The following is a 26458-nucleotide window of genomic DNA, read 5'->3' as shown; positions in this document are numbered from 1 at the left end:
GGATATTTTGACCTTGGTGGGTCATGACAGAGGTTTGTCTAGTCTGTCTGTTTGGTCTGTAAACTGAGGTGAACCACATCTGGAGATACTGCATGTGAAGCGTAGCAAGTGGTACTACTGCTGTGCCTACTCCCATATGCCCCAAGAGTTGAAGGCAGTGTCTGGATGATATTGGGGAGCTGTTTTGTACAGTCTCTATGAGAGTGGCCAAGAAGAGGAACCTGCATTGAGGTACAAGTGCTCTGGCCTATAACAAGCTGAGGTTGGCTCCTGTGAATTGCACGGGAGTGAGGGTTGATTTAGAATCATAGAATCATAGAATATCAGGGTTGGAAGGGACCTCAGAAGGTCATCTAGTCCAACCCCCTGCTCAAAGCAGGACCAATCCCCAATTTTTGCCCCAGATCCCTAAATGGCCCCCTCAAGGATTGAACTCACAACCCTGGGTTTAGCAGGCCAATGCTCAAACCACTGAGCTATCCCTCCCCCAACACCCGTTTCTGGGTGTTGATCTGCAGGTCTATAACCCAGAAAGCCTTGTGGACCAAGCTCTAAGGAAGCAATCATCCAGGGAGGGGTAGATCATGATACCATGGGAGCATAGGTGAGGCCACCACTGAGAGAACCTTGGAGAATACTCTTAAAGCCGATGATAGCCTGAACGGGAGTACCCTGTACTGATAGTGGTCTTGTCTTAGGGTAAATTTGAAGAATCGTCTGTGGGACAATAGGATTGAGATATGAAAATAGACCTCCTGAAGGTTGAGGACCAAAAACCAAATCAGAAACCTTCCTGTTCCAGTGTTGAAATAATCGTTGCTAGAGTGACCATCTTGAATTTTAGAGCTTTGACAAACTTGTTGACAGCTCTTGGGTATTAGGGAATAGCAAGAGTAAAAACCTTTGCCTCATAGATGTTGAGGTACTGGTTCTATGGCTCCTAACGGAGGAGGTGATCTATTTCTTGTGGTAGTAAACTCTCCTGAGAAGGGTCCCTGAAGAGGGATGGGGAAGGGTGCTGTGGATGGGGGAAGGAGCTAAAGTGGATGCAATACCCATTGCAAATAATTTCAAAGATGCATCGGTCTGATGCTATGCATTCCCAGGTGCTGTGGAACTTGGTAAGACAGTAGCCAAAAGGGTAGGATATGTTGGTCAGCTGTAGCTGTTGAGGGGTGTGGTCTGTCAACTCCTTGACCAACACGTCAAAATTGATGTTTGGAGGTGGAGGATAGTGACATGGAAGGCTGTAGGCCTGATGGTTTGTGCTTGTGGAACCTAGATTTCTTTCTCTGAGGTTCATAAAAGTGCTGAGTCTTTTATTGAGAGGTACATGATTTATGTTGAGGCTGCAAACTAAATTTTGTATTTTGTCCATGTAGATCCCTAATGAGCAGAGAGTGGCCCTGGAATACTTAAGGGTATATAGATATGCATCCATATTCTCTGTAAAGAACTTAGTTCCTTCAAAGGAACTTTGACAGTCAACTGCACCTCTTTAGGGAAGCCAAAAAGGCGTAATCACAATGCATGTCACATAACCACTGCCATGGAGGTGGACCAAGCTGCTGTGTCAGCTGCATTGAGGGCAGACTGCAGTGTTGTTTTGGCTACTAGCTGCCCTTTCTGGATGATACACGGAACTAGTTGTGCTGTGACTCTGGGAGCTGCTCAATAAAGTTGTTAAATTTTGAATAGTTAACACAGTTATTTCGCCATTAAGCCTTGATAACTGGCAATCTGAAACTGTAGTGTGGCTGACAAATAGGCTTTCCTCCCAAAGCGGTCCAACCGCTTTCAATCCCTATGATAGCGGGTGGATCTCATTTGGTGCTGGTTAAAATACCAGTATACATAAAGACATAAGTTCAATTTATTGAGGTACAGATTCATAGCAGAGATGGTGAGCTTCGTAGCTGCAAAGAGTTCCTTTAGAATTCAGTTCATAGGTCATAGTCCAATGTTCAAATCTCATATTCAGGGCATACTAGCTTAACTGGGACCTCAGTCTTGCAATTCAAACTTCCCCCGTTGAAGCCTGGGCAGATCTGAGATGACAGAATCAGGACCCAAGGATCTTTTATATAATTTCATGTCTTTTGACAAGTTGAAATTCCTCAGGGAACAAAAGGTAATTAGGATGACTTTGAAGGAGGTCCACCACTAGTGCTTAGCTATACAAATTAACATAAGGCCATTTGCTTGTTCCTCCACCATTCGCAGTACATTTCAAAGAGAGATGAATACGGAGATATCCCATGTTTGCAATTCATTTACATGATAGGATGTTCTTTTGACCTCTGAATTATCAGAATACACCATAGACAGGGACAGTTGACTACATTGTCCACCCTACTCATACATATGTAAATACACAAAAACATAACATTACCTCTCCACATGTCTTCTGTGGCCTATATATTTTGCAGGATATTTAACCCTTTCTAGCCATGCATCAAAACTGCTCCAGTGCCAGATGGGGCAACGATGATTGTGTACAGTACAGTGCATACCAGCAGCGTCTTCTTACTGGACTTCTGGCTCCTATCTTTGTCTGTTGGTACTGTCGACGCGCTGCCTTTGCCCGTCGGGTCCTTAAAAGCATCACTCCAGATCTTTGTGAGCTGTGGGTACCATACTGGGATTGTCTTGGTGCTGACAGTACTGACAATACCAAGTATGCCAAAGATCTTTTATGGTTAGCTCGGGGTTTGCTCTGGGGATGCAACACTCTTTTTTTATTTTGAAGACTTACAAGAGGCGTCCGTGGCTGATTTTTTTTTTGACCCACAGTTCTGGAATGTTGAGGGCTGTGGGGAAGACTCACACCTGCCAGATGACTCTCAGCAAGGATCCAGGGTAGGTTGGAGTGCTGCCTCCATGAAGATGATCTTCTGTGTCAGCTCCCTGTCCTTTTGAGACCTGTGTTTACATTGTTGGCAGAGTCCACACTTTTGGAGGATGTGGCGTTTCTCAAGGCAGCATATGCAACAAGAGTGCTTGTCTGAGAGGGCAGCATATGCAACGAGAGTGCTTGTCTGCCACAGGGATGGCCTCTTTGCAGGACAAGCACTTCTTGAAGCCCAGTGAGCTGGGCATATCCCGCTGGGGGAAAGAGTCCCTGACAAAAAAGGGGGGAAAATTGTCTTTTTGTTGTTGTTGTTGTTGTTCCTGCTAAGAGAAAATAAAGAAAAAAACTACAACTAAGGCTGTGGAGACTCACTAACTACTGGAAATGCTAAAGAAACTAACAATTACAAACAGACTGCTAATGGCTCCATCTCTAGTCAGGCGAAGTTCAGAAGGAACTGAGGGAGGTTAGCCTGCATGCGCTGGCTAAAATTGTGGCAGGGTATGAGAAGAGACAGTGCATGTGTGGGCCTAATGGACACTGCTACCAAAGTTCTCTGGTCAGCAGCCCAGGAAAGCAAGAGCGCGTAAGTGGAGCACCCATAGGGACACTACTCGAAGAAGAACAAGCCTTATAAATCAATTTTCCTAATACTTTTTACTGTCAGTATTATTGACTTACTCAGCAATTTTGGATGCGGCTGCATTGATCCCTAGATTTTTATTTGTATTGTATTTCTTTGGAGTTGAAAGTTGTCTACTATATCACTTGTAGTAATTCAGCTTCTGTAAGTGCTTTCTAACAATGCAATGTTTCAAGAAAGAATCCTCCAATATTGGTATCCCTTTATCCATCTATAACAATGAACATAAGAATGGCCATACTGGGTCAGACCAAAGGTCTATCTAGCCCAATATCCTGTCTTCCGACAGTGGGTAATGGCAGGTGCTTCAGAGGGAATGAGCAGAACAGGCAATTATCGAGTGATCCATCCCCTGTTGTCCACCCCCAGCTTCTGCCAGTCAGAGGCTAGGGGCACCCAAACCATGAGGTTGCATCCCTGATCACCTGGGCTAATAACCATTAATGGACCTATCCTCCCTGAAATTATGTAGTTCTTCTTTGAACTCCATTATAGTTTTGGTCTTCACAACATTCCCTGGCAACTAATTCTACAGATTGGCATTTCCTCATGTTTCTTTGAAACCTGCTGCCTATTAATTTCACTGAGTGACCCGGGTTCTTGTGTTGTGTGAAGGAGTATATAACACATCCTTCTTCACTTTTTCCACAACAGCCAAAATGTTATAGACCTCTGTCATATCCCCTCTTAATCATCTCTTTTCCAAGATGAAAAGTCCAAGTCTTTTTAATCTCTCCTCATGTGGAAGCTGTTCCATACCCTTAATCATTTTTGTTGCCCTTCTTTGTACCTTTTCCAATTCCAGTATATCTTTTTTGAGATGGGGTGACTGGATCTGCTCACAGTATTCAAAGTGTGGGCAGACCATGGATTTAATAGTTCCGAACATTCTGTTCGCTTTTTGGACTGCCACTTCACATTGTGCAGATGTTTTCAGAGAATGATCCACAGTAACTCCAAGATCTTTCGTGAGTCGTAACAGCTTATTTAGACCCCACTAGTTTGTTTGTATAGTTGGGATTATGTTTTCCATTGTGCATTACTTTGCATTTATTAACACTGAATTTTATCTGCCATTTTGTTACTCAGACATAGTTTTGTGAGATCCTTTTGGAACTCTTCAGTCTGCTTAGGACTTAACTATCTTGTGTAATTTTGTATCATCTGCAAATTTTGCCACTTCACTGTTTACCCTTTTTCCAAATTATTTATGAATATGTTGGATAGGACTGATCCCAGCACAGACCCCTGGGCTACACCACTATTTACCTCTCTCCATTCTGAAAACTGACCATTTAGTCCTACTCTTTGTTTTCTATCTTTTAACCATTGACTGATCCAGGAGAAGACCTTCCCTCTTATCCCATGACTACTTACTTTGCTTAAGAGCCTTTGGTGAGGGATCTTGCCAAAGGTTTTCTGAAAGTCTAAGTACACTATATCCACTGGATCACCCTTGTCCACGTTTGCTGATGCCCTCAAAGAATTGTAATAGATTGGTGGGGCATGATTTACCTTTACAAAAGCCATGTTGACTCCTCCCCGTCAAATCGTGTGCATCTATGTGTCTGATAATTCTGTTCTTTACTACAGTCTGTTACTGAAGTTAGGCTTACCAGCCTGTCACTGTCAAGATTGCCTCTGGAGCCTCTTGTACAAATTGGTGACTAGAGGATAGCTAACGTGACATCTGGTACAGATACTGATTTAAATTATAGTTACATATCACAGTTAGTAGTTCTGCAGTTTCATGTTTGAGTTCCCACAAAAGTTTGGTCCCTGACTTTTTGTTATACAAACATGCACCATGAAGTGTATGTATTATATATATTATACACATATCACTTTCATCCATAAACTGTGTGCTTTCTGCAGGAATGTCCGTCCATACCTGCTGAACTTTACATGCATTGTGTCTGTATACTTTGTTCCCCTCTTTGTGGCTTCTGACTCACTTTCTTCATCAGATGCTGATTTTGTATAACATTCTTGCCAGCTGCATCCATGACATATCTTGTAACAAATATTTGCTTATGCTGATTGATCAGTTTTGTATGTTGTCTAGCAAATTTTCAGGATGTGCTCCAGAGTCAACAGGTTCCCATTAAAAGTTTTCTCTTATCCAAATGATAGTGTAACCTACTGCTATTTATCCTTATTCAACAATTCCCATAAAATTCTGTAGTTGAAAGAATGACTTTTATTCCTTAGATCAGTTACAAACACTTTTTGTTTACAAGTAGTTTTTGCATTCTCACTTTGAAAGCCTCAATCATAAGTTTTTCTTTTTTCCTCTGGCTTCAAAAACTTCCAAAGGCTTCAAAATTCTCTGAGGCTAGCTGAAAAGAGTTTATACACTTATAGTACTTTTATGCCTGTGATGGTAAGAAATAAAGCTTCTGATCACCTGGCTGCTTAATGACTCTTACTGCTTTCATGTAGAACATGAAACATTTAAAACACTCACTCCCTCTTACAGATTGCCTGTGAACTTCATCACTGGTGGTTGTGACAGCTGTTCCAGTCTCTGTGGCACTGTCTTCTCCTTGGATTTCTCCACTGATCTCTTTTTAAGCCCCCATGCTGCTCAAGTAATATGAGCCTCTTTATAGTGCCAAATTTTCTCTCTCTCTCTCTCTCTCTCTCTCTCTCTCTCTCTCTCTGTGTGTGTTTGGGTGTTTCTATTAAAGGATTTAATCTCTCCAGAAAGTACAGGAATTTGTCAGACCACTACTAAGAACACACACTAGCTGTAACCAGTCTTTTTACCCACAGCAGAATGCTGTGCCTCCACCAACAGCCTCAATTCATGGTGGGGGTTGGGGCAGGATTAAGAGACAGCATCCCTCTTTGGAGAATCTGGATTGATGTTCCCAACACTGTACACCAGGCCAACAAACAGTTTTATATATCAAGGTCTTGTGATCCTATTGTTCTGGCTCACTAAACAGTGTGTAGGCAAAAAGAGATTCACATGTTTGATCTCACCTTTAAGGATACTTTTCCCATAAATGATCTGCAATAACCAGATACAAATAGGAGTCTTGCATTAGCGTCTCATTTCAAGGATTGTATAATGCCACATTGTATAATGCCACAATATAGCAAACTGGTAAGGTCGTATCAGCCTTAATTTTGTTTGCCTGGCTCATTGTCATTTTGTTTCATGGTCCTAGTAGTATTCAAATGGACCACACATTTGTGCCTTAATACTATCAAAACAGAGGGTTTACCTTTTTCCAAGCTACTTTCGCTTTATCAAAAGCTTAATTAACAATGAAAGAAAGACATATCATTTGGAAATTGTGTATTTAAGGTTCTGTTTTTGTAAAGTAATGTGTGAAAAATATTTGTCCAATATTCTTTGAATATATCACAGATCAAAAATTGGAGCCCTGGTAAGAACAAAAGCTGCACAGATTAAGAGAATGAATCCTTTGATAACATAATTTAAGAAGCTCGATTTCTTCTGAATATACTAGGGAAAGATCCTCAATTATTGTAAATGACTAATAATTTTTGAAACAATAAATTATCTGATAATATCTTAAATCTTATGCTTGGTCATATTTAAAAGTTTGGTTTATTATCATATATTGCCTATAATTATTCTTATAATAAAGCTTCCTCTAGCACATACATTCTGTGCTAAGGGTCTACTTAAACTTCATTGGTGTGCAGATTCTGCTAAGAATGACATCTTAAATGTGAGAGTTGTGATTCTCTTCCCCTACCCCTATTAATTTAGTCTCCTTTCAGCAATGTACTTAAGTACTTGACTAACTTTAAACGTGTCAGAGGAATTTGTACGACACAACCCTCTCACAAGGTTCCACTGCTATATATTATATAATATAATATATATATTATATTAATTTTTAAAAAAAAATCAGAGACAAAAGGGAGATGGGGGATGGACTGCTTTGAAATTTATAATTGTTGACAGGCCAGAGATTCCAATAAGATATTACAGTTTTGACTGAACCTTTTTGTGTATGTCTACGATCGTTAATTTGTTTAGTGCACACAAACCCTACAATATCCATGAAAAACAATGGGCATTCTTAATAAAATAAGGCATCTTTCCAGGTGTCAATTTCAAGTGCTTTTGAATGTAGCATGGAGCAAGTCAAATTCAGCCATTCATTTTAACTTCTATCCTTCTGCTTCTATATTCTGTTTCCCCAGTGTTACAAAATGGAAAGGTTATTCCATTCTGTCAGAAGCTTTTTCTCCAGAGAATAATTTGAGTTATCACCACCAGAAAGTACTCCACTTAAGAAGGAACAATCAGTTGCACACATACAAAATGGGAAATGACTGCCTAGGAACAGGCAATTTTTTTGTGGAAAGGGATCTGGGGGTCCTAGTGGACCATAAGCTAAATATGAGTCAACAGTGTAATACTATTGCAAAAAAAGCAAACATCATTCTGAGATGTCTTAGCAGGAGTGTTGTAAGCAAGACATTCTCATGTTCTTCCACTCTACTCCACGCTGATTAGGCCTCAACTGGAGTATTGTGTCCAGTTCTGGGTGTCACATTCCAGGAAAGAGGTGGAAAAATTGGAGAAAGTGCAGAGAAGAGCAACAAAAATTATTAAAGGTCTAGAAAACATCACCTATGAGGGAAGATTGAAAAAACTGGGTTTGTTTGGAATGGAAAAGAGAAGACTGAGAGGGAACTGTTATCAAATACATAAAAGGTTGTTACAAGGAGAAGGGAGAAAAATTGTTCTTCTTAACCTCTGAGGATAGCACAAGAAGCAATGGGCTTAAATTGAAGCAAGGGCAGTTTAGGCTGAACATTAGGAAAAAGCTTCCTAACAGTCAGGGTGGTGAAACACTGGAATAAATTGCCTAGGGAGGTTGTGGAATCTCCATCACTGGAGATTTTTAAGAGCAGGTTAGACAAACACCTGTCAGGGATGGTCTAGATAATATTTAATCCTGCCATGAGTGCAGGACTGGACTAGATGACCTCTTGAGGTCCCTTTCAGTCCTATGATTCTACAAAAGAGTGGAGAATATTTTAAATGAAATAGATTAACAGAGGGGTTTGTGAATTCTGAAAGAGCCATTTTTGACTTTGCTGACTCATTTTGTTCATTGGCTGTAATCCTCATTCAAACCATCGAGTAGTTTAACTACCTACCTTCACTCTTTTTCTGATTTGATCAATTGCTGCCATATTTGTGGCACTGCACCAAACCCATTGCAGGAGGAAGTCAAACCATACAGTTAAGGAAAAAGGGAACTATTTACAAAGGAAAAGGCCCTACTTGACTCTTACTAGGTAAAATACTCAGCCTGGTTCCAAAACAATGTCACTCTTCCCAAGTGCACCATTAGAATCTGCAGAGAACCTAGCTTGGATTCTATAGAAAGAGCTGGTACAAAAGCATCCCCCTTGATGCCCCTTGATATCAGTGAAATTGCTTGCTCCACACTGAATCTCAGCCACGATCCATTTCTTCTACTGACCTTCTACTCTGAGTATTTCACTATACACGATGAGAGGGTAGATATTATAGACATACATGTGGAAATACAATTTTGAATTTTCTCCCATAGAAAAAAAATATTTTATAGTGAACTATTTGGTTTCTTTGGTTATTTATCAGGTCATTTGCTAACAAACCACTGAATCTGCCACTAACTTCTCCTGCTATTTAAGTGATTATCTTGTGTAGAATCATAGAATATCAGGGTTGGAAGGGACCTCAGGAGGTCATCTAGTCCAACCCCCTGCTCAAAGCAGGACCAATCCCCAATTAATCATCCCAGCCAGGGCTTTGTTAATCCTGACCTTGAAAACCTCTAAGGAAGGAGATTCCACCACCTCCCTAGGTAATGCATTCCAGTGCTTCACCATCTTCCTAGTGAAAAAGTTTTTCCTAATATCCAACCTAAACCTCCCCCACTGCAACTGGAGACCATTACTCCTTGTTCTGTCATCTGCTACCACTGAGAACAGTCTAGATCCATCCTCTTTGGAACCCCCCTTCAGATAGTTGAAAGCAGCTATCGAATCCCCCCTCATTCTTCTCTTCTGCAGACTAAACAATCCCAGTTCCCTCAGCCTCTCCTCATAAGTCATGTGCTCCAGCCCCCTAATCATTTTTGTTGCCCTCTGCTGGACTCTTTCCAATTTTTCCGCATCCTTCTTGTAGTGTGGGGCCCAAAACTGGACACAGAAGAGTCCTCACCAATGTCGAATAGAGGGGAATGATCATGTCCCTCAATCTGCTGGCAATGCCCCTACTTATACATCCCAAAATGTCATTAGCCTTCTTGGCAACAAGGGCACACTGTTGACTCATATCTAGCTTCTCATCCACTGTAACCCCTAGGTCCTTTTCTGCAGAACTGCTGCCTAGCCACCTGGTCGCTAGTCTGTAGCAGTGCATGGGATTCTTGCATCCTAAGTGCAGGACTCTGCACTTGTCCTTGTTGAACCACATCCGATTTCTTTTGGCCCAATCCTCTAATTTGTCTAGGTCCCTCTGTGTCCTATCCCTACCCGCCAGTGTATCTACCACTTCTCCCAGTTTAGTGTATAATATTATGTGTACTTTCTGGGTGCCAAGGAATTATGGCCATTTTGTAGGCTGTGGGAGACAAAAAATGACTTAAGCCAAGATTTTCCAGAAATAACTTATCATTTTGGATTACTCCATTTCTCAGTGCTCAGTTTCAGATATTTTAAAGGGGCCTGATTTCCAGAGGAGGGTGTGCAATACTTTGACAAATAAGATCCCTTTAAGGTGTCTCAGGTTGGGCATCTAAAATCAGTAATCTGTTAAAAATCATACATACAATCAGATACATATGGATCTACAAAGCCTAATGCTAATATTGGCCGTTTCTTGACATTCAAATCTGCTCCTTCCCAGGAGCGGAGGCTCCAATTCCATCCCACCTTGCTGGCATAAATACCATTTGGCCTCATAAAAATGAGTTCTTCCCACCTTTCTCAGAGCATCTTTCCAACTCCTGAACCTGTTGATAAATGATCTCCTGAGTTGGCTGGGTCAGTGCATTTCTACTATAAGTGGCCTTCTGGGGTGTGCATGGCCCATAAGGCTGTACAAATTTAGGCTAAAAAGGACCTGATGAAAAATATCTTTATAAAACAGACAAGTGACAGAGGGAACCAAGACTGCTAATCTTCCATTATAACCTAACTGCATGTGAACATGCTATACTTTTTGTGGCTAATCAATGAAATATTAAATTTTATGTGCAATGTGTTATGGCAATCCAAACTATGTGTTTAATAGCTAGTCATTTTGGGTAATAATAATCAATAAAGAAATAAAATTCTTATATTGCCCATTAACTCATCCTTTCTGCTAACATTTAATGACACAAGGAAGCTTTTTAATATCAATGACAGTAAAAACAAACCTTCACATAAATTGTAAATCCACAGATGGAGACTATTTAAGAGAACTTAAATCTTCTTGCAGCTCTAAGCAAATATTTTATTGGTTAGAACTCTTGCTGCTGTTAAAATGCTTAAGAATTTCTCAGAAAACATGGATGGGATTTTCAAAAGAATTCAGTGTTGGACTAACCATAATAAAATTGAAGTCAAAGTCAAAGGGAGTTGGAAGAGATTTAGACCAAAGTTGGCTGTTTTTGAAAATCCCACCTCATATTACTATACAGTAACTCCTCGCTTAATGCTATAGTTATGTTCCTGAAAAATGCAACTTTAAGCAAAAAGATGTTAAGCAAATCCAGTTCCCGCATAAGAATTAATGTAAATAGGGGGGGTTACGTTCCAGGGAACAAAAGACTATATTATATATACATACAGTATAAGTTTTAAACAAACAATTTAATACTGTACACAGCAATGATGATTGTGAAGTGTGGTTGAGGTGGTGAAGTCAGAGGGTGGGATATTTTCCAGGGAATGCCTTACTGCTAAATGATGAACTAGCACTTGGTTGAGCCCTCAAAGGTTAACATATTGTTGTTAATGTAGCCTCACACTCTACAAGGCAGCACAAATGGAGGGAGGGGAGACAGCATGGCAGACAGAGACAGAGACATACACCCTGTGTGTGTGAGAGAGATGTGCATTGCCTCTTTAAGTACGCTGACTCCACTCTAAAGACATTGCCTTTTTAAGTAGATGAGCAAGTTGAGACAGCAGCTGCTGCCAGCAAGCTCCTTCCGTCCTGTGCCCTGTCGTGTCCCCCCACTTCTCTGTGGAGATGGGGTAAGCAGGGGGGCAGGAGCAGAGGGGAGGGGGACACCCTGACATTAGCACCCCTCTTTTCTGCCCCCCCCCCTGCACAGCAAGCAGGAGGCTCGGGGAGCAGCTCCAAGGCAGAGGGTGCCCCTCTTCGCATCTTCTGACCCCACTCTGTTTCTCGCCATCCTGTCCTACCCCACTCCTGCCAGCTCCTGCTCCTAACCCCTCTCCTGGTGCACTGCATCATTTCTTACCCCTTTGCATTTGACTCAGGTTTTTCACCCCTTCCCCTCCATGCTACCTGGGTGCCAACAGGGCGAATTTAAAGAGACATTCTTCCTGCTCTCTGTTTTGGTATGCAGTGGCACAGCGGACCTGGGCAGCTAATAGTAGCAATCACAGGGAGAATGCTAGTCAGCCCCTGCACCTCTGGGCTGGGGCATGTTCAGTCACTGTGTGAGGATGTTGCATGTGCAGTCTGGTTATGTATAGGAGCTGTGGGGGACACAGAATGCTCAGTGCAGATGGAATCTTCAACATATGTAGCTGCCAAACTCCAGCAAACCTCTGAGAATGCGCAAACTGAGATTTTTCAAAAGTTTATAACCTGGCCAAGCGAGGGTAAATTTTCACAGGGACACATCCCTGTCACCAAAGCAATCCTCCTGACAAATTTCAAGCCATTGGTCCAAAGCATGGAGACACTAGAGCTTCACAACAAAATGGTTTGAGAGGTGGGAAAAAACATTTTCCCCTAAGCTCATTCTTGGAAATGGCTGAACTGTTTTAGATGACCTTTCAGAAATAACAGGTTTAGTGAGCTGTAGCTCACGAAAGCTCATGCTCAAATAAATTGGTTAGTCTCTAAGGTGCCACAAGTCCTCCTTTTCTTTTTGCAAAAATAAGTTAGCCAGAGGTAGACACCCAACATGGAAAATTTCAGCCCATCCGATTGCAATTTGGCAAAGTTGTAAGCAACTGAAAATGGGGTCTTATGATGGAGAACCTTAACAGTAGGCATTGCAACATGCACCACATATAATATGTTAGCGTCTGAATATACATTCATATATGTATATAAACCACATCTGAATACTAGAGAAACAATGTACATTTATATATACACATATGTGTGTACATGCACACGTGTGCACACACACACACACATATATATTTATTATTATACTCAGAGCACATAGTGGAATCTATATTATGATTTGTGTATAGCATATACATATAATAAAACTTTTCCAAATTTCACCTTTCAGCATTGTTTTTCTCCTTACTTCTTAAAAGCACAGTTACTGCTAAAGAGACTCTGTTCTAACTCTGCAGAGATTGCTTTGAAAGCATGAGACAGTCATTATTCACTGACTCACAATCATTTATTCTGAATTTGTTAGAACCACTGATGCATGAACTGCTTATCAAAGTTTGATAAACAGCTCATGAGTCACTCTGATAAATTAATATTAATGAGCCAATTTCCAAAGGATTCAGGACCCCTTCTCTGTAAAAGCCAATGAATTATTTTACGAGTAGAAACATTTATTGCCTATCTGAATTAACTATTTCTATTCAAAAATTGACTGGACCATTTAACCCACAGACATAAACCACATTTACAAAAACTGAACTAATTTACTAGACCATTATATCTCAAAGAGTCATAGTCTATTGTGTTAAAGACCAAAAAAACCCAGACTATAACCTTGAGAGACTATTTGTGCCAGGTTATTGTCACTGATCTGCATTACAATCTAGACCTGATCCAAAGCTCAATGAAGTGAATGGAAAGACTCCCATTGATTTTTAGGTTTTGGAACTCATCCTATCTGAGAAGGCCTTAATACAGCAGCAGTACTGTCAATATCACGCATTCAAAAACTAGACTGTGGAACCAAAAAAAAAAAAAAAAGAAATTTTAAAATATAAAAATTGATTGAATTTTATAGGTCTTATTTTTTTGAGCCTTTAAGTTTACACTCCAATTACATGTGCAAGCTTTTCTTCGCAACACTGAGGGCTAGAATCTTAGGGCAGGTCTCAGCTTGAAAACACTGCATCGGCGCAACTGCACCACTGTAGCGCTTAAGTGAAGACATTTCTACACTGAGAGAGCTTCTCCTGTCAGCTTAGTTAATCCACCTCTGCAAGAGGCAGTAGCAATGTCAACAGGAACTCTCCTGCTGACCTAGCATTGTCGACACCAGGGGTTAGGTCGGTAAAGGTATGTCACTCGTTGGGGAGGGTGGATTTTTCAACCCTCTGAGCAATGTAGTTATACCAATATAAGTCTGTACTATAGACCTGGCCTAACTTTTATTTATTTATTTTACATGAAAGCTGATATTCTTGTATACTCATTTGTGTCCAAGAGCTGAGGCTTTCACAAGAATACTAAATACAGTGAGACATGTAATAAAAGTGTAAGAGTTGGCAATACTACAATAGATAGTAATGACTCCTTTTTAGAGTTGCTAGGCACTATTGGGTGATAAAAAGAGTCACCAGGAAAACATAAGAAAATTTGATGGTAATTGTGTTTACCATAAGGGGACCATGCCAACACACTGTACTAGGAAACTTATGTCAGAACTGACATCTGAATAAGAAAATTCATCTGTGATTATCTGAAAATGTCCTTTATACAAGTAACAAGTGCCACAGATTCATTACAATGCATACCTCAAAGTGCTTGGAGTTTGGGGGTAAAATCAGTTCTATCAGTCACTGGCAAGAGGGGCACATCCCACCTGCTGAAGTTCTCTCCAACTGAGACAAGTTCCACAGTGAGATTAATTCAATTGTACTTTCCTAAATTACAGATTGTGTTAAAATAATACCTTGAGGGAAAAAAAAAGCATGTCCTAGTGCTGAGCATTCATTCCCCATAATGAAAGAAACTCAAATATCTGGATGTGCATTTCCATCTCTATTCTTGATTACATATTTGTCTTCAATGTGGGCCAGATCTCTGGAGCTTATTAGTTGAACTAAGGACATTTTCAATTAAGCACAGATACCTTATCCTATTCTTCACTGTGCTCAGTTACACAGATACATTATAATGGGATTTTCACAGCAGTGGGAAGGAGAACATCTAAATATGGACATCCACAATATTATGGTTGTGCTGGAGGGTATTTGTGGCTGCTCACAAGTGTGTCTTTGATCCCTTTGGCAACCACTGACTGCACTGAAGCCAATGTGCATGCTAATCAATTTTCATTCAGGCTAAATGGAAGAAGAAATTAAGATCCTTTATGGAGTAAGATAGCTGATACAACAGAAGCCACTGCCCGAGGCATTGGATCAGCTTGGAAAGCCTGAGCAAGAACTAACTCAGAGAGAATAAGGAGAATGAAGAATCTAGGGTGTTGATTGGTGGAGCTGTGTGTGTCTGTATGTGTCAGAAATAGAAAGCAAACAGAAAAGCCAACAGAAAGCCAGATAAGCAATGTGAGTGTGGCCCCAGAAGGAAGTCAACAAAGAGTTTCATTTACACAAAGGACTGACTGGAAAGGCAGGCTTGGAAATTGTGAGCAAGGAAACTGCCTCCTGTTGTTTGTTCCTACTGTGTTCAGAGAAACAGGACTTTGTGTATAACAAACAGGATGGCACCAAATAAATACCTGATTCAATTAATTTCTTCTCCTTAAGAAAACAACTTATCAGTAACTATTGGCTAACAGCTCAAGTCAACGGACAATATTATGCACTCTATATCATCCTTCTTGTGGGCACTTAGCAGTGGGAAAGACTTCTGATAATAAAAAAGGCACTGGCTAAAGATTGGATAACCAATATGTAGAAGTTGGTGAATGTATATGTCGATGACCAGGTGGCCACCTAGCAGATCTCAGTGCATTACTTCTCTGCCTTGAGACTGTCATTGCTCCTAAGGACTGGAGTTTGATGTTTAATAGAATGAAGAGTACACCTTTAATTTATTTTGGGAGTGAATGCTATGGCAATTTTGAGGACTACTTGTCTGACTTAATCAGTAAAATGAAAATGAAAAATTCATCTGACAGGAGACAGTAGCTATAAGGAAGTCTTCTGTAATGGATAGGAAAAATAATGACACCTCCTGCAGTGGTTCAATCTGGGTAATATTGTAAGGAGAAGAATGAGATTTCAAGGTTGTGTTCTATGAGCTTGTCAGGCTAGAGTAAACGTTGTTGCTCTAAGAAAACATTTCATGCTGGAATTTATTTAAAACTTAATTTTATTTTATATATAATATTGCAGAGTCTTAATTATTTTGCTTGAATTCTTGTGCATACACATTAAGGCTCTCATGGAGGAACTGAAGGCTGTGTTTAACTTGTTTAATATGGTAGTTATTCTGCTGGCTGGTGCAAAGTTCATAGTGTATTTGTTCATTTCTTCTTAAGGTCCATGAGAAGGGTAATAACTTCCTCAAAGTATCCATTTTCAACCAGTCTGGTGCTGGATGGAAAGCTGACGTTTTGCAATTGCAGACCTACTCCGAGAGACAGACAAACCGAAAGTTTCAACGGTAGGTTAGAGCCAGAGACTATTCAGCCAGAGTGGCATCAGTATTGCTATCACTCTCACCTTCCTATATTTTGTATGGTCATGGGGAGCAGGGGAAAAGGTGGGCAGGGACCAAATTAATTTAGGTAAGTGAGGCTGTGTCTGGGTAATGGTGATGATAGAAGTTGGGAGGAGTGGGGGAGCTATCATCCAAAAGAAAAATAGAGGAATTGTCTTTGCGATAGTAAAATGAGAGTGTGAAGATAAACCTCTTTGAGGAATCTATTCAGATAGAGCTCTGCTCTGTCTGTTCCCAATTCGCTGAGGCTAGAGATAGAATTGTATGGCTAAGATCTGAAGTAGGTGATGGATGATTTCATTTATGTCCTATAACTTCCATGGGCTGTTTGAGATTAGAAATGGGACAAAGTTGTTCCCACAGCTCAGTGGAGAACCCCCTCTCGATGATGTCCAATGACTCATTTTGACCAAAGCTGTTGAGAGCCATTTGTTTCCAAAATGAAAGAGCCTGACTCCAGTCAGTTCAGAGAGAGCCGGATGGGAATCATGAAGATAGCTCTAGCATAACTGTGGGCACCCACTGACCTCATCTCAGAAATCTACATGTGTTCTAGCTACCACTTTCAAAGTAACATTTCCTCCAGTTGTACTTCAGGGACTAATTCAACTGGCCTTATTATCTGTGTTCCTTCTATAGTGCCTGGTGGGGCCAGGTTTGTAAGTCAGTGCTTCCAAGGACTCCGAATAGCCTCAACTTCCCATAAAGTTTCCCTTTGTAGTACTATTATACCTACAGTGACATCTGGGAATGACAGCCCAATAGTTAGGGCACAGCAACCTGCAGTCAATGACAACAGCCCACTATATTTCCCTCTTTAGATGTGCCAGAAAAGCCCCATGCCTCTATTCCATGCAAGTGAACAGGAGAATCAGGCACTAGTCTATTAGATAAGGCTCTGTTGTGGGCGGAAGCCAGTTCAGCAGCAGGTAACCAAGTGAGAGGCAGTTTGTGATAGTCCTGGCATTATTACTGGCACCTGAGGTGACACCACACCAAACCACAGTCACATCCAACCACAAATTGATCTGCACACCCTCTAAAAATAAACATCTTTCTATTCTAGGTTCTTATGCTACCCACATCACCATGATAGTTGAGCAGAGTATGATGGCAGCACCCATGAAAGTTATAGGTGAAAGTGTACTTACACAACATACTATGGAATAAGTAAAACAGAGTAAGAGTTAACATTTGTTGGCATAGATATGCCTCATAAATTTGCAGCTACATTAGCTTTAACTAATGCCCTGGTATTAAAAAAACTCTTCACTTTTCATGTGTTTACAGCTAAGTTAGCTTCTCATGCAAGTTTCAGAGGAACAGCCGTGTTAGTCTGTATTTGCAAAAAGAAAAGGAGTACTTGTGGCACCTTAGAGACTAACCAATTTATTTGAGCATGAGCTTTCGTGAGCTACAGCTCACTTCATCAGATGTGTACCGTGGAAACTGCAGCAGACTTTATATACACACAGAGAATATGAAACAATACCTCCTCCCACCCCACTGTCCTGCTGGTAATAGCTTATCTAAAGTGATCAACAGGTGGGCCATTTCCAGCACAAATCCAGGTTTTCTCACCCTCCACCCCCCACACAAATTCACTCTCCTGCTGGTGCTAGCCCATCCAAAGTGACAACTCTTTACATAATCAAGTCGGGCTATTTCCTGCATAGATCCAGGTTTTCTCACATCCCCCCCACCCCCATACACACACAAACTCACTCTCCTGCTGGTAATAGCTCATCTAAACTGACCACTCTCCAAGTTTAAATCCAAGTTAAACCAGAACATCTGGGGGGGGGGGTAGGAAAAAACAAGAGGAAACAGGCTACCTTGCATAATGACTTAGCCACTCCCAGTCTCTATTTAAGCCTAAATTAATAGTATCCAATTTGCAAATGAATTCCAATTCAGCAGTTTCTCGCTGGAGTCTGGATTTGAAGTTTTTTTGTTTTAAGATAGCGACCTTCATGTCTGTGATTGCGTGACCAGAGAGATTGAAGTGTTCTCCAACTGGTTTATGAATGTTATAATTCTTGACATCTGATTTGTGTCCATTTATTCTTTTACGTAGAGACTGTCCAGTTTGACCAATGTACATGGCAGAGGGGCATTGCTGGCACATGATGGCATATATCACATTGGTGGATGTGCAGGTGAACGAGCCTCTGATAGTGTGGCTGATGTTATTAGGCCCTGTGATGGTGTCCCCTGAATAGATATGTGGGCACAATTGGCAACGGGCTTTGTTGCAAGGATAAGTTCCTGGGTTAGTGGTTCTGTTGTGTGGTATGTGGTTGTTGGTGAGTATTTGCTTCAGGTTGCGGGGCTGTCTGTAGGCAAGGACTGGCCTGTCTCCCAAGACTTGTGAGAGTGTTAGGTCATCCTTTAGGATAGGTTGTAGATCCTTAATAATGCGTTGGAGGGGTTTTAGTTGGGGGCTGAAGGTGACCGCTAGTGGCGTTCTGTTATTTTCTTTGTTAGGCCTGTCCTGTAGTAGGTAACTTCTGGGAACTTGATAGAGCCAGAAGAGTTCCCAGAAGTAAAGAGTTGTCACTTTGGATGGGCTAGCACCAGCAGGAGAGTGAATTTGTGTGGGGGGTGGAGGGTGAGAAAACCTGGATTTGTGCTGGAAATGGCCCACCTGTTGATCACTTTAGATAAGCTATTACCAGCAGGACAGTGGGGTGGGAGGAGGTATTGTTTCATATTCTCTGTGTGTATATAAAGTCTGCTGCAGTTTCCACGGTACACATCTGATGAAGTGAGCTGTAGCTCACGAAAGCTCATGCTCAAATAAATTGGTTAGTCTCTAAGGTGCCACAAGTACTCCTTTTCTTCTTCTCATGCAAGTTATTCTTCCCCTGAAAAGTCCCACTCCATTGATGATAACAAAAAATATTCAAATAAATCTACCTACGGCCATAGGTGTTGAAGACAAACCATTGGCATCTAGAGGGAAGGGATGTTTATTACTTGTCATCTTTATAGTTAGATATATACTAGACATGAGATTTTATATTTCTAGTTCATGAAAATAAGGGGCTTCAATTATGGCATAAAGTCCATGAGATTTCCAAACCTGTTACAATGTATGTGATAAAGTAATAAACATCTCACCAGTCCAGCAATTCATTTAATATTATGAATCAAATCTGGCACTCATTTGCCTAACCCCTAGCATTTTTTACAAAAGCAGAAAGTCTCTGGAATTAGCTTTCACCAAGAAATTTAGTTTTTGCTTATTAGTATTTTAAAACACCAAACTTAATTACCCTTCCCAGCACTCACTCTTACTCAGCAGAACTCAGGATTTTCTTGTTTATTCAACACTTGTAGAATTCTCAGTAAAGGCCATTCAGTGACTACACTGAAAAGTATAACAATTAATTGGACAAAATGACAAAAGGCTAGAAGTAAAATAGAGTTTTTACTGATTTATGTAAAGAAATTTTCACACAACTGATTTTAAAAAATCAGCTTGTGGTTTCATGGGTGTGAAACATTTTTCATTATCACTTCAACTGTTTAGATGTTTCTGGTAAACATTACAATTTCATTCCACAACTGGAAAACTAGCTTTTCACCCTGAAAAAAAAATCTGCAAATGCTAAAATATGGTGACTCCTCACTCTGCTATAGTTGTGAATATAGTATTTGAGAAAATAGCAAGTCATGTGAATAACTAAAGAAAAAACTGACAATTTTGTACAACTGTTTTGCTGTATGATGCCCTTTTTGTACACAAACGTATTAATTGGTATAACAATCATCAAATATCCATCAGTTTTCTAAGTTAGTTTCCATGTGCTGTGTTTCCAATAAGCATGGAAGATAGAAAATAGATAGGTGCTTACCTGTTCAATTACTTTTGGTCCATTGATCCTAGCTTGTGCCAGAGCATCATTAACAAGTGAGTGAAAGTTCAGAAGTACATGCTCAATGTCATATGTCCCATGCATTGCACTGGATAACTCTTCCAATGACTGAATATATCTCCTCCAGTGATGGTCAATTTCTGCCATGTTAGCCAAGCAGCCTCTAATTACATTCAGGCAATACCCCATACATGGCTTACTTAAAGGCATTCCTTGGCAGTGGGGGCAATACTGCATTCGTAGTAAGACTCTGCTACAGTCTTTAGAGAACTGCAAATGATCTGTTGTATTGATCACTTCAATCCCTAAATTGAGGGCCTGTAAGAAAGTACGACTGGATAACAATGATCTCCCCATTTGTCCCATGGCTATTTTTGGAACATTACCAAAAGGACTGATATCTCGTTGTGACATTCGAATGCATTCTGAATATTCCAGTGAAATGTCAGTCAGACCAGGATTAATCAGATGATTATAGACTAGTGGGAACAGGGTGTCAAAAAATCTGTTCACCAGTTCTTCTGTACTAATATCTATGCCAAATACAAAGAGTCCCACATCCGTAAAAAACTCTTGAACAGCTGTAGCAGCCTCAACAGCCATGTTTCTGTATGTGTTGCAGAAAAGCATGCTTGTGTAATTCTCAGCCTGTGTGATAAGCATTTCAAAGGTTTCTGTAATAAAAAAAGAGGTGAATATTTTAGAGTAAAAAAGGATTACACATTTCAGCAAAAGTTTAAGAATCTAACAAGTATTATATTACTTTAATTTGTGTTTCCCTTATATCACAGATATCTTTGTATTGCAACAATTAATGACTAGAGTTTAAGCAGATACATTCTAAACACGTATAAACCTTCTTTTTTTAGTGTGTTGACAGTACCTAGCTCATTGTGGATCCTACTAAAATATACAATAACCAACTTTTCTGATATAATGTATTTTACAAACAAATGCAAAGGGCAAACGAATGGTAACTAATTTGAAGAATAAATCAGACACCAACAGTAACTGTCTTGATACATTAGATCATCCACTCCATTAATTCAATAGACCTTTTCACAATTTGTAATGTAAGTGAAATATTATCACTCATTCCACTTCAAATCATGAAATAAAGTCTCTAACATTTAGAATGGAGTGTTAAAGATGGCAATGAACACTTGAAACAGCTCTTCTGTTTTATTCATTAATATGTAACTTTTACAGAGCAAACAGATGTGGCTTCTTTTTGAAAGAGAGCAGGTGCATCACATACGTCGGAAGCATACTTTGAAACTGTGTTGATAAATCCAACAATAGCAACGGTCAATGAGAATTGAGAGCACTCAGAACTTTGCAGAATCTGGCTCAATGCTAGCAAAAAGATGATTGCTATGGCAACAAATGCTAATGTTGTGCATGTTATGCCTTACTGATATATAAGTACCTACGATAAAATGAGTTAAAATACCCATGCAGTACCTAATTCTGAAAGTAGGTAAGAAGATCATGTAGGTTAAAGTATTTCCCAGTGAATGGGAAGTCAAACCCTTTCTGAGGTATAGTGGGTTCACAAAAGGAGGGTTAATGTGCACACCACCTTTCAAAACACTTGAACCTAGGTGAGGAGCCTTGGACTAGGAGTTTCCCAAGTGAAAAGCCCATGGGCTGTGACTGGAAGAGAGAGCAGTGTGTTTAAGCAGTTAGATGCTAAGAATTGCTTCCTGGTGATAGGGCAGTGATGCCTTAAGATTTCTGCAAGAGAACAGTGTGTGTACAGTTTGTAACCACCTCCGTTCAATGGAACAGAAGTCGTATACATTTTGTAAATAAGCAAATTAAACTAAATACCCTAACTCTACATCACTGATTTCTACTTTGTTAACACAGAGTTAAAGTTGCACAGGCATGTACCTTAACTCTCTTTCCTGATTTTCAGAGTTTCAAGTTTTGCTGAACTTGATGTTTGGAAGGACACAAGATACCACTGGACAATCTTAACTCCTTCTTAATGGGAAGGTTTGTTTTTTTTTTTCTTTTTTGTTGGTCAGTGAATGTAGCTTGTGATAAATTTGGAACAGCAAAAAATGCCCTCATACCACAAAACTCAGTTAGTGAATTCTCTCTTTATGAGCTATTTTTTGCAACTTGTTCAGACTACCGTGGTATAATTGCTCACTGTCTTGAGCTGCTTTGCAAGATTTACACTGACTGCCTAGAAACTGGCAGATTAACTTTAAACTGATATGCTTGCTTTTAAAAGCCCTTTACAGTTGGCTTTCCAAATTCTGGGGTCTTCTACTTAAGCCTTTTAATGACGGATTTCTGTATTCACACACTACCCAGTGCTTAGAATTTTGCCACTATATCTGACATTGGCAGGCAATCAAGGTTTTTACTGCAGTGGGACCTATAACATGTAATTTCCTTCCCCCAAAATCCACCTCATTTTTATCCCACTTTAAAAAAACATCTTAAAGTTTTCTTTCTCCCCACAGGTGTTTAGAATAGCCACTCTTGACTATTTATTTATCACATTCCTGTTCAATCACTGTCTTCACATTTCTAAAATTTGATCCACTCATTTTTTAAAACTATTTATAACTTAAGAGGGTGACAGTTTAGAATGTTTCATTATATTGCATTTGTAATTATTCTGCAGTACAGCACCCTCAGCATTTTGGGAAAAGGGTGGTATATAAATAAAGTTATTATACAGGCATCACTAATGGCACAGTACATAATTTCTGAAACTGACGACTCCAAGTCATCACACCGAATAACTGTCCCTATGGGAGGTTTCAAGATGTCAACTACCCAGGGTCTATCTTTCCCTGTACCTAACATTATGTATCCCAACCAATCATAACTCTGCCCCCTCCATACCAGAGCTCTCTACACTAGGAAAGTGATATGTTACAGAAGACAGTGGTCTGCCTTGGGGCCAGGTGAACAAGTGTTGACTATGTTTTAATTGCTTTAACAATGAGGGAAAAAATCCATTAGTACCATAGAAGAAACCATTATTGAAATTAAAACACTTGATACTGGACTTTTTTCTTATTTGCTTTTTCAAAATACAGTCTATATTCCTCTAATTGCAATACCACATCCATGTCTCTGCCTAACAAATAACCTTGGGAATTGAAGAAAGCATGCTTCTCTATACTGGAATGAGGGAGCAATCTCATTGCCAATCTCTGGTGCCAATTTATAGAGTGACAAACTATATGTTTACATCTGAAATTATTGGGTTTTTATTCAATAAGAAAGCTAGAATCTTGTTACTACATATTTCGCGTAGCCACAAAATAAAGGTCTTAGAAAGGAACTTGATTTGCACCATATATGTCAATTTCGCTGGCAAATCCTTATTCATATTTTTCTTTTACCATATTTATTTTTAAACTGTCTCTCCCTAAAAATAAAGGGAAGGGAAATATACAGATCAAATCAATAGTTGTAAAACCACGCACATTAAAAACTATAAGAATCAGATCTTGCCAAATTATGTCTGACAGTTATTGTCAGTATTTTGAATTTAGTCAGTGACTCACCAGCATAAAAACCCAATAAATAATTGAGTAATCAGCCTAAATTGGACCTGAAGCCCAAAATTGTCTGTAGCACACCTGAGAATTAATTATTTGTGTATAGGAATAAAGGGGTTTGGAGCCTGGTCCAAAGTCCATTAAAGTCAATAGAAAGATTTTTGTAAATTTCAGTTGGCTTGGATCAAGTCCTTAATAAAAAAAAAGATTACAGAGAAGACGTATTAATACATTCCATATGCGTCAAGTTTCCCTTAATTTAAGGTCTGATTATTGCACAGGTCTACTATTTCTGGTCAGCTTCCTCTCTCTGATCATTCTCCAGAAGACTAAGGAAAGATGTGTTAATTCTACCTTTTTCCTTAACCCTCCCATAAAAACTAGACAAATACCTACTTGAGACAGAAGGAAATTTCATCTGCTGCCTTTTCTCTTCAGTTTTATATGTGAATAATACCCATCTCTCTCTCTAAAAATGCATTCAACTACACTAATATATGTTACCTACACTCACTGAACTATGATCTTTAAATTTAAAGTGCATAACAGACACACTAATGATGGGGATGGGGGAAATCAAGCTGATTCCTATTTCAGACTGTTTAAATAAAACAAACCATAAGATATACTGAAGTCTTCTGAGAAGGTGGCTATTTTTCAAAAGTTTAGAGTCTCAGTCTTTTACAGAAAACTTACCAATACTTCAGATAAAATTCATATCAGTAGGTAACGTTAATTAAAAGGATAATGTAATAGGAACCTCTTTAGAATGACATGAACATTATTATTCTTTCATAGATGAAAGCCATAAAATACATAATATAAAACGTCTGTGACAATTCAAAGCTGAAGTACTCTATTGCTAAAAGCAGAAACATTAGCTGAAAGAATAAATCATGCTGTACATGGATAATCAATAGATTTTTACAATGTAGTTCTAAACAATAAACTTTCAAGACTGAATTACATTTCTAGTGCCCTTGCAATCCACAAGTGAACGAACGCACAAACCTGCATGACTTATTGACCATTTGCCCTTTTCCAAGCATGTGATAATACCTGACACCTGAAGAATGAAGAACTAGAAGACCTACATTTACCTGTGATATGGAACAGTACCTATGAACATTTCACAAGGACAATCTGTGTTGTTCATGACACTTTCAGAAGCAAGATGACAATTAAGTTAATTTATTCCTGATCAATACTGTGAGTATGTCAGATCTATAGTAATGGGGTTCTGCATCTTATAAGACTCTGCATTCTGATTTACATCAATCTTCAGAAATTATTCACCCACATAAAATAACTGGTGAGTATATAGTCCATATAAATCCAAATGTAAATAAAAACCATCACTAATACAAAAAAGATGAGCAAGAAAAGCTGCCTTTTTACAGTTATTAAATGTATTTTTTCAAAAGAACTTACTTTGTGATTTTCACATTTGTACCTACCATTTAAAGAACATTTGTTCAACTTCAGTACAAAGATCTATAATGTGATTTTATTAGCTGTTTAAACTGTTGGAAAGCATTCCAATTTCTCATTTTATATCTGTGCCAGGAAGCAACAGAAAATAGAAGACTAGAGAAAACATATAATATAAACAGGACAAAACTAAGTAATTCAGTAAATTGTTTTATTGTTTATTATGGGTGAATTCTATTCATTTTGAATTGATTGGTCATATTAACACATGAATATAAGTTATTTTCTTGTTAATATCTGCAAATGTAACACAAGTGATTAGTATATACCATAAAAGAATTTTTGGTTTATCATTTTACAATTATTTGTTTTACAATAATTGTAACCTCTTATTTATTCTTTTTAATTTGTTTATCCCAGAGAGCTACTTACAACTGCAAGAATTACAAAGAAACTGTAATAGCATGTTTCTCCTCTCTTCCTAAAGTAGTAATCAAAGCATAGCTTTATAAACAAATGTCTTTATTGATTTTTAAACTGGATACAAAACTAAATACAAGAACTACAAGCTATTGACAAGCAACAAAAAACAAATACTTACAAAAACAGAGTCCTGGACTGCTACATCACTTCACCACCTCTCATTTGCACTTTTTTTTTTTAAGATAATGTAAGAAATAATCCCTTCAGTTTTATCATTAATAGTACAAATTATATGCTCATATGAAGCAATTTATGCCTTGTTTATATATAAAACAAACTTTTACAAATGGGGACGAGACCATCCCTGCTCCTCTTTCTGGGCCCAATCCAACTTTCATGAAAAATTCACATTGATTGCACTGGAAGTTGGATTGGGCCCTAAATGGGCACTAAAAGTCTTTAAATATGTGGACCTCTAATCCCCTTTCCAATAGGTGGAGGAAAGTGCTTTCTAATTGTACATCTTGGGGTGGGAGTGAGGACAGATTTTTGGAGCAAATTTCTTATCTTTATGTTTAGTAGAACAGCACATTAAAATGATGACTGCATTTCTCACAATTCTTGCACCTTTTTCAAAGCTTACCCATTCTTTTGCTTAATAGAGTTTAATCCACTGCACTTGTTATTAAATAAAGTGATCTGTGCTCTAAATACTCAGACTTTACAATGGAAAAAAATTAATATTACACAAGGTACCCTGATAGATTCCAGTTTCATTATTACTAATGAGCAGTCAGTTACATTGTATTGAACTTTGGCACCAGTCCAACATCTAGTATTGTATACAGCAAATGAATAAGCACTCAGCCAATCTCCAATATATAACTAATGAAAGTTACAGCCACA

At 39.2% G+C, this 26458-nt stretch overlaps 1 protein-coding gene across 3 annotated transcripts in view; it reads right to left on the bottom strand.

Annotated features, from left to right (window-relative positions):
• GPC5 (glypican 5) overlaps window positions 1–26458 on the bottom strand; it is a 1139255-nt gene that overhangs the window by 948627 nt on the left and 164170 nt on the right. For all 3 annotated transcript variants that reach the window (XM_075129298.1, XM_048853218.2, XM_075129300.1), the window contains exon 3: window positions 20145–20839. In XM_075129298.1, the coding sequence (XP_074985399.1) occupies window positions 20145–20839 (695 nt within the window). The remainder of the gene's footprint in view (window positions 1–20144; window positions 20840–26458) is intronic.

The sequence above is a fragment of the Caretta caretta genome, chromosome 1, assembly GCF_965140235.1.
Source record: "Caretta caretta isolate rCarCar2 chromosome 1, rCarCar1.hap1, whole genome shotgun sequence".
NCBI lineage: Eukaryota > Metazoa > Chordata > Testudines > Cheloniidae > Caretta > Caretta caretta.
The sequence above is the reverse complement of the archived record's forward strand: the minus strand, read 5'-3'. Positions and strand labels throughout refer to the sequence as shown.